The sequence below is a fragment of the Alligator sinensis genome, unplaced genomic scaffold (assembly GCF_000455745.1).
Source record: "Alligator sinensis unplaced genomic scaffold, ASM45574v1 scaffold1065_1, whole genome shotgun sequence".
NCBI classification, from domain to species: domain Eukaryota; kingdom Metazoa; phylum Chordata; order Crocodylia; family Alligatoridae; genus Alligator; species Alligator sinensis.
Window position 1 is genome coordinate 55,979 of NW_005842812.1, and position 8,648 is coordinate 64,626.

Consider the following 8,648-nt stretch of genomic DNA (forward strand, 5'->3'; position numbering starts at 1 on the left):
TCGGGATTGTCAAGCTCAAGGAGTCTCTTTGTTACCTTGGTAAATTAGCGAGCGAATCGGATTAGTTCTGTTTCTAAAAAGGAGGCCGCGGCCGCCCGGTGCTGGGTCTGACCCACCCGGCTCCGGTGCGGGGGGCAGGGGCTGCCCCTGTCCCGTCCCGCCCCAGGACCCCTCCGGAGCCCTGGCCAGGTGCTTGGGCAAGCGAGGGGGCTGAGACGCGGCCGGCGGCGGGGCCGGCGCCCCCCCCGCAAAACAAAACAAAGAAAACCCTGAGTTGCCAGTTCATTAGTCCTGCTGCCGGCAGGCAGGTCAGCGGGGGGGCGGGGGCGCTGCGGCCCCCCACAAGGTAGGCAGGCAGTGTCCGATATGTGCGAGCGAGGCCTGGAGCCGCCTTGCCTTTGGTACTGGCCCGGCCCGGCCCTGGCCCCAGACATCCCACCTGCATCCAGCCGACTCCGGGGCCCAGCTGGGGCATCCCGTCCTGTCCTGCCGCCACCGCTCCTGCTGCCCAGGCCCCTTCCCCCACGCCAGGCCTGGCCGAAGGCCTCTGCGGCGTCTCCACTGGGCCGGGGTGGCGTGCGCACGCCTGAGCCCGCACCCACAGGGGCTAGTTCATCCACTTCCGGCAGTTCCAGGCTCCGCAGTGGCAGGGGATCTTGTGCTGATCATCCTCGAAGTCGAACTGGTAGTCGTAGGTCAGCTGGGGGCAGATGGCTAAAGTGAGGCTGGTGCCTGGTTGGGCCCTCCCGCCAGGGCCAGTCCATAGCCTGGCTGCCCCCAACCCCCCGGGAGCTGGTTACACTCCCGTCCTGTCCTGGCATGGACCCCTCCAGCCCAGCCCTGCTGAGCTAACCGCCAGCTCCTCTCGAGGTGCCGCAACCCCCCCTGACCCCTGGCACAGGTCACTAAGGACATCTTCTGGGCACCCTTCCTGGCTCCTACCTCCTCCCCTTTGGGGATGCGGCGGCTGGAGATGATGATGATCTTATCTTCCTTGTCGAAGGTCACCACCTCGGCCACGCAGTTTGGGGCGCATGAGTGATTGATGTACCTGGGGCACAGAGGACAAGGGAGGGGAATCAGAGGTGGCTATGGGAGCTGCCCAGCCCCTGCCCATCCTCGTGGCAGGGGACAGCCCAGATAGGGACAGGGACTGTGTTCTCCTCTGCTCAGATGGCACCCCTGCTTTGGCATGTGTACAATGATTTTATCTTTGGGATTAAGGCAGTTGGAGCTTTGGCCTGATGGACCTGGCTGGGAGCAGGACTCCTGAGTTCCCTGGACTTGGGAGGGAAGGGGGCCCCCTTCATACTGTCCCTCCCAGCACCCTATTGCATGCTGGGGTCGGCTGGTGATGGCAGAGCTGGACAGATACAAGCTTCCCCCTCCCACGGGGCTACTCCCCCAGGCCCCAGCTGCGACTTACCTGGCCGGGCCCCCCGTCAGCGTGGCGTCGATGACGTGCTCGTTGTTGATGCGGAACATGTAGATCCCTCGGTTCTGGGGAGCAGGAAGCACAGGCCCCTGATTACACGGCTGCCAGAGGCCCCCCCCGCCAGGCCACAGCCACGCAGGGCCCTGATCCCAGCCCGCTTCCCCCAGCCCTGGGGTCCCAACCCCGCACCTGCTCTTCATAGATCTTCTCGCGCCGGTTGGCCACCTCGTTGCGGATGATGGTGCCGATGTACTCGATGACCATGGTGTGTTTCTCGATGTCTTTAGCTGCATACAGCCCCAGCCCCTGAATGCGGGAGCGCGCCAGGTAAACGTTGTTCTTCCACTCGGTCTTGAGGCGCCGATATTGTGAGGATTTGGAGTGCACGAACTGCTTGCTGTAGGGCGTGTTGGTCTCGCCCGTGAAGGTGCTCTGGTAGGCCTTGGACATGCTCGTGCTGTTCAGGGTGTGGGGCCTGCGGGGGCGGAGCGTGGGGACCGTCACGGGGGAGCGTCGCCCCGCAGCACCCCAGTGGGTCCCCCCGCACCGCCACCGCGGCGTCCCCCACCACTCACCGCTTGTAGTGGGTGAGGATCTTGGGCTCAGCCCGGGCGCAGCCAGTGGGGTTGATCATGAGTGGCAGCTCCATTAGCGGATGGCGCCCATAGCGGAACAGGTAGTTTGTGCAGCTCTCGACGCCAGGCAGCTGCAGGCGACTGCGTGTCAGTCAGGGCTGGGGACCCCTGGGGACGCAGGGTCTGCAGTCCCCGCACCCAATGCTCCCATCCCATCCGGAAGCGTCCCACACCCGTGCCCAGCCAGCCCCTCCCCAGCCCTCCCACCCTCTCCAAGGCAGGCATCAAGGTGCCAGTCCCGGCTTGGTACGTACAGACTCGGCGATGCGCAGCACGGCGTGCACCGTGAGGCCGAAGAGCTCTTCCCCCTTCAGGTACTCAGGGAACAGCCGCAGCATGTCAGCGTCCTTCCTCATCATGGCCACCGGCTCAATGATGCGGTTCCACACGGCTGCCGGGTGAGGAAAGCAAGGGGGTGACTTCGTTTCTGGACCTGCCCTCCCTCCTCCCTAGTCCGAGATGCCCCTGCCCTGCATGCCCAGCCCAGAGGGGCTCAGGAGGGTAACAGCCCTGGGCCAGCTCACTCAGTGCATAAAACACAGCCACCTCTGGGGTGGGCTAGGATGCCCACCTCACACCCCCGTGGCAGTTCTGCATGCAGACGGCTCCCCACCCTGCGGCCCCCTCCTGCAGCACCTTACCCTGGGGCGAGGAATCAGTGAAGACCAGGTCCTCTAGCCCCTGCTCGATAACCTGCACCACAAACTCAGGGCGCCCGTTGTTCTCGCAGATGGTGCAGCGGTAGCAGCAGCGCCGGTTGTTGGTGCGCAGGCTCCAGTAGATGCGTGTGGCCTCGTAGCCCACGGGGTAGAGGGCCGTGACGCTGTGGAAGTCGGCCATCTGGTGGGGCAGCAGCTGGCCGATGGCGTGGAAGACCAGGCCACCCACGCGGAACATGTGCAGGCGCTCGCCCCGCTGGATGATGCTGGCAATCTGCTTGACCTCGTCGCGCTCAATGTAGACGCGCCGGAAGACGGCAAAGGAGCTCAGCTCCTGGTCGCAGGGGCCCTTGGGCTTGTGCAGGGGGCACAGCATGGTCTTGTCCTTGAAGAACATGCACTTGGCGCGGATGGCGCAGGCAAAGTGGTAGACGCTGGGGCAGCGCAGGCGGTTGCAGCTGTTGGTGGCACCCATCTTTTGGCACAGGGAGCACTTGGTCAGCAGCCCCCGGTGCAACGCCACCTCCACATTGATGAGGGCCCCGCCCTGCGTCTCATACACCTCTGTGGACCACAGGGCGCAATTCAGGTGCACCCAGAGATCCAGGTCCAGGTTGAGGAGGCGGGCAGGGCCGTCCGTGGCACCATCGCCCTCCTCATGGCAGAAGCAGCAGCGCCGCAGGTCCCGCGGCACCTTCTCTGGCCGCAGGGCTGAGCCCAGCTTCTCCACAAACTCAGCGATCTCCCGGTCGCCATCTCGCTTGGCCCCACCTTTCTGGATGGTGAGCAGGAACCGCAGACGCTTCCACCGCACCCCCTTCCACTTTTTCAGCCGCGGCCGCACCTCATCCCCACTGCCATCCTCCGGAGGCCGTGCGCGTGGCTTGGCCCGGGATGGCGAGAGTGACCCCTCCTCCTTGGGGGCTGGGGAAGGGGCAGGTGGGGATGGAGTGGAGGGCACTGGTGCTGCCTCAGGGGCGGCCTCGGCAGCCGGGATGCAGGCGGTTTCGGCAGGGCTGGAGGGCGATGGGGCGAAGGGGGAAAGCGGGGGCGAGGGTTCCTCGGGTGGCAGTGACAACTGCCGCACGTCCAGGTTGGACACGTTGTGGATGTAGCAGTGCTGTGCCGCCTTCTCTGCTGCCGGGCTCTCCTGGGATGGAGATGGGAGATCAGAGCAGACCCAAACTAGTGGGGGCCAAGGGCACGGGACCAGGCAGAACGGACGCCGGCTGCCCCAGGGGTGCCAGGCAGGGCAGAAGCCCCGGGCACAGCCAGGCGAGCTGGCCCCTCAGGGGATACTGACCTGTTTGAGAAGTGTCAGGATGTCCAGCTCGCTCTTGAGGCTGTAGCCTGGCAACACGGCGTCGAACTGCTTCAGCCACTCCGCATTGCCGTCAGGCGGCTTCCCAGGTTTGTCAGTGCCTGACAGAGGCCGAGACCGCAGCAGTGTCACAGGGGCACTGCCAGTGCCCCTGGTGCCAGCCAGGAGCCCCTGGGCAGGAGGGCTGATGCCCTCCCTGCCCCCACCCCGGGGTGGTTGGCACTCACCGGCTCCATCAGTCTCCACCTTCTTGGCCTCGGGCCCAGCGGCCCGCATAGGGCTTTCAGAGAACAGCACCTCATAGGAGTTGGGGATCTTCATGCTCAGCAGCTCGGCCATGGCCACCATGACGCTGTTCAGGTTCTGGGGGACAGGAGAAGCCAGGTCAGAGCTGGGCGCTCGAGTGCATGTGGCCTGGGACTGCCCCATACGGCCTGGCCCCTGCCCTTACCTTGGCTGCTGCAGCAGAGACGGTCAGCATGACGGAGACCTCACTGCCCTTGCCCTTCTCCCAGGGGACTCCCTGCGTCAGCGGGGCCTTCGCAGAGCGCTCCCCAAAGGGCTCCGGTGCTTCGTAGGGCTTGGTGTCAGGGAAGGCTGGGGGCAGAGAGCAGAGGCGGTTAGAGAGGAGTGGGGCCCCCAAACTTGAGCCCCTGCAGCCAGATGGACCCGCTGACAGCACAGCCCACCCAATGCCCCATCCTGGGTGCCACCCCACACCCTGCTGGCCCACCTGGGATGCTGGCCCTGGGAATGATGGGGATGACGGGGGACAGCACGCGCTCTTCCAGCTCCGGCCGCGTCTCCGTCAGCAGGGGAAAGCGGGGCACATCCTCCCCAAGGATGCTCTCCGGGGACGAGGCAGGCACGATGCTGTCGGGGGAGTCACTCTCCTCATCGCTCTCCATCCTGACAAGAAGAGAGGAGGTGAGATCCATCCCCCGCAAACCGGTCCCTTCAGCCCTCTACACCCCCCTGCCCTGAAAGGGAACCCCAGGCATGGCTGCTGCCCCTCACCGGACATCCTCAGTCTGGTTGTGCGGTGGTGTGGGTAGGGCCGCCAGCAGGTCCAAGCTCTTCACTTCCACGGCAGGAGCATCTGGAGAGGGAAGATGCAGGCTCAGGCTCTGCCCGGCCCAGCAAAGCAGCCCTAGCCCCAACCCCATCTTCCCCACCCTAGGGGAAGGTCCTCCTGCACCCACCGCTGCCACGGGGGCACCAGGGTCAGATCACCCTCCCACCTCCCCTACTCACTGCCTTGTTGCTCAGGGACTGCCCCATGCCTACCCTTGTGGCCCTCGGGCTCACGGGCCGGGTCCTTGGGCTGCTCAGGCAACTCCTCGCCGGAGGTGACACCATTCACCATCTTCTGCTGCACCGAGGGGGGCGGGGTGGGGGGCAGCGATGAGGGCGGCGTTGGTGGGTTGCTCAGGTTGTTCTGCAGGGACAGGGGTGGTGCCAGTCAGGGCCCTGGGGCACCCATAACCCTCCGGGAGTCTGGCCCTGGCCCTGGCCCTGTGGGACCCAGGAGTCTGGGCTCCAGTTCGCCTCCACCCCCGCCAGCCCAGTTCCACAGCGCATACCTTGGATAGTAGCTGGGAGTAGTAGTCGGGGACGCTTTCCAGAACAGCGCTGCCGAAGGCACCCTTGAGAGGGCTCCGGCCATTGATGGGGCTGCTGCCAAAGGGCGGGAAGAGGCTGAAGTTGGCCGTGATGGTCGGCTCCATCAGGGGCAGGAGGGAGAGCTCCTGGGTGGCAGAGCAGAGCTGTCAAGAGGGGGCAACCCTGCCTGTGCAGCCCCATGCCTGCAGGCAGGCCCCCCTCCCCATCCCACTGGGGGCACATGGTCGCGGCAGCCCCCAGGACCACGCCAGAACTGCAGAGAAGTGAAGTGGAGACAGCCCAGGAGGCACTACCTGCTTCAGTTGCTTCATGAGGGCCTCACTGGGCTTCAGGCCATCATCCTTGCGCAGCTTCTTGCGGGAGGTGGGGACCCGCTCATTGCCCTTCTGCACCCGCTTGGGCTTTGGGGCCAGCAGCTTCTTGGCGGCAGATGGGTCCTGTGGGGAGGAGGCAACATGTGGATGAGTAGTGACACATGCACAGTGCCCATCCCAAGATCAGACCGTCTCCCACTGCTCCCCAAGCCCCATGGCCCGGCGCCTGGCTTACCTCCCTGCCTGGGGCCACAGCCTGCAGCCTGTGCTCCAGCGCGGCCAGCTTGCCATCAGCATGCCCGTTGAGCTCAGGGTGCAGCCCCTCGGCAGTGCGCTGTGATACCAGCTGCACATTCTTGGCCCGCAGCAGCTTCTGCAGCAGCAGGTGCCCAGCCTCTGGGGGGGCACCCGCCAGCAGCTGGCTGCCCAGCAGGTGGTGGTTGGCCGGGGTGGGTGCTGCCGGCTGCTCCCTGTGGGCCTCAGGCTTCAGGAGCTGCTCCGCAGCTAGCTCACACGGCACTCCCTCCTCCTTGGGCTCCTGCTTGACGCACACTCCAGGGGGCATGGCCAGTGGCCCCCCAGCTTCAGGCAGCAAAGTCTCTGTGCGGGGCACTTCAGGTGCCTGCCCACTGATGGGGACCATGGGCAGGCGTGCCTTCGCGGGCTCCGTACCAGGAGGAGCAATGGGCCCCTGTGCCGCGGGATCCCAAGGGCTGGGGGGCACTGGGAAGGGCTCCTCCCTGCTCTGGCTGGAGGTTGGCTTGGGGGGAGCAGGAGAGGGGTCAGGCTTGGGTGGCTCAGGCAGGAGCCCACTGTGGGGGGGTGCTGGCCGCTGCTCCGGCAGGGCTACAGGGGTCTGTGCCAGGAGGGAAGGGGAGGCTTTCTTTGGCTCTTGGGTGCCCTGTTCTGGGCTGGGCACAGGGTGCTGTGGTGGTGCGGGGCCCAGGCTGAGCACACTTAGGGGCGACTGGATGGTGGGGGGTGCCGATGTGGTGGACAGTCGTAGCATGGCTGGCTGGGGGCTGCGACCGCCATGGACCAGCTCTGCCAGCGGCTGCGGGTGGGGGGCCCCTGCAGGCACCCGCTCCATGCCAAGCCCCGGCTCAGGAACCGGGCCAGCTGAGCGCACCTGGAAGAGAGTGCCCAGCTGGCGGGGCGGGGCAGGTGGAGGGGCATGGGGAGCCGTGCCTGGCTGCCCGGACTCCTGCCCTGGGAAGGGGCCGGCCTGGCGCAGTGCCTGGCTGTGCTGCAGCAGGTTCTGCTGGTGGCGCTGCACGAGCAGGGCCTGCAGCTGCTGCTGCTGCTGTGGTGTGAGGTGCCGCAGCTGCGGGTTCTTGGCCAGCACACCCTGCAGCTGCGCCCGGATCTGCCCCAGCACTGGCCCCGGCACCTGGCCCAGCAGGCTCTGCGCATGGGCTGCAGGCGGGAGCAGCAGGCCCTGCTGCTGCAGCCCAGGTCGGGGTGGCCCCACCATGCTCTGCAGCCGTGAGGGCAGCTGGGGGTGCCCCACAATCCTTTGCTGCTGCTGCTGCACCATGATGCTTTGTGCCTGGCTCATGGCACAGCTCTGCGGTGGCTCCGATACTGGCAAGCCCGGCTGGGGTGGCCCCGGGCTGGGATTCGCGTGCAGCTGTGGTGTGTCCTGCCTGGCAGCTCCTGCTGTCGGGTCACCAGGCAGGGGCTGGTGCAGCAGGGCACCAGGCTACGGCACTCCTGGCATGCGCAGCGGTGGTGGCTGCCCCAGCTCTGGTGGGTGCTTCTGCAGCTGCAGCTGCTGGTGCTGCGCTGAGGGCTGCAGCACAAGCTGGGTTGGCTGCTCCTGGCTGCCTGACGGCTCCGGGGGGCTGGTGTGCAGCTGCCCACCCAGGTCCTGGCCACCCGGTGGCCCCTGCCCCGCTGGCTCCGTGCCCTCAGCAGACAGCGCGGTGCCTTCGGGTCCTCCCGGTTGCTCCTTGGCGGCCAGGCCCGGCTGCATTCCCTGACTCAAGTGTAGCACGGAGGGGGCCTGGCCCAGAGCCCCGTGCTGCGCAAAGTGCTGCATCTGCTGCAGGCCAGCCTGGCCCAGGCCCTGGCCCTGGCCCTGGCCCTGGCCCTGAAGGGCCTGGTGCTGTGCTAGAGAGTTCTGCTGCTGTGGCGTCAGCAGTGTCCGTGCCGGCCCCAGGAGCCCGACCTGCTGCTGCTGCTGCTGGGACAGGACGAGGCGGTGCCCCAGGAGGCCAGGCGCCTGCTGCCCCAGCTGGGGCGACCCCAGCACCCTCTGCTGGTGGGGGGCCAGCAGCAGCTGGCGTGGCTGGTGGCCCTTCCCCTGGTGCTGCAGCGTGGGCGCTGGGGGGTGCCCCTGCATGCCTGGTTGCGGCGGCTGCTGCGGGGAGAGCTGCTGCACCAGGATGCCCTGCTGGTTTCCCATCAATCCTTGCTGCTTTGGGACCATAGTCTGGCCCCCCGGGCCTGGCTGCGGGGTGGGTGGTGGAGGTGGTGGCTGCGCCTGGCCAATCAAGCCAGTTTGGCCCACGATGCCTTGCTGCTGCAGGGAGACCTGTCCCAGGATGCTCTGCTGCTGCTGCTGCTGCAAGGAGACCTGTCCCAGGATGCTTTGCTGCTGCTGCTGTTGCTGCTGCTGCAGCTGCAGCTTCTGGGCCAGCTGCATCCCCTGCAGCTGCC

General features: G+C 66.7%; 1 protein-coding gene across 1 annotated transcript in view; it reads right to left on the reverse strand.

Moving 5' to 3' along the window:
* Nucleotides 1-464: 464 nt before the first annotated feature.
* Nucleotides 465-8,648, reverse strand: part of KMT2D (lysine methyltransferase 2D) — a 29,761-nt gene continuing 21,577 nt past the window's right edge. Inside the window, 17 exon segments of the mRNA XM_025191366.1 lie at nt 465-700; nt 943-1,051; nt 1,427-1,500; nt 1,625-1,910; nt 2,011-2,141; nt 2,325-2,461; nt 2,712-3,879; nt 4,033-4,151; nt 4,278-4,413; nt 4,502-4,647; nt 4,784-4,959; nt 5,068-5,149; nt 5,338-5,488; nt 5,634-5,798; nt 5,967-6,110; nt 6,223-7,689; nt 8,089-8,439. Coding sequence (XP_025047151.1) covers nt 608-700; nt 943-1,051; nt 1,427-1,500; nt 1,625-1,910; nt 2,011-2,141; nt 2,325-2,461; nt 2,712-3,879; nt 4,033-4,151; nt 4,278-4,413; nt 4,502-4,647; nt 4,784-4,959; nt 5,068-5,149; nt 5,338-5,488; nt 5,634-5,798; nt 5,967-6,110; nt 6,223-7,689; nt 8,089-8,439 — 4,935 coding nt within the window. The 3' untranslated portion in view covers nt 465-607.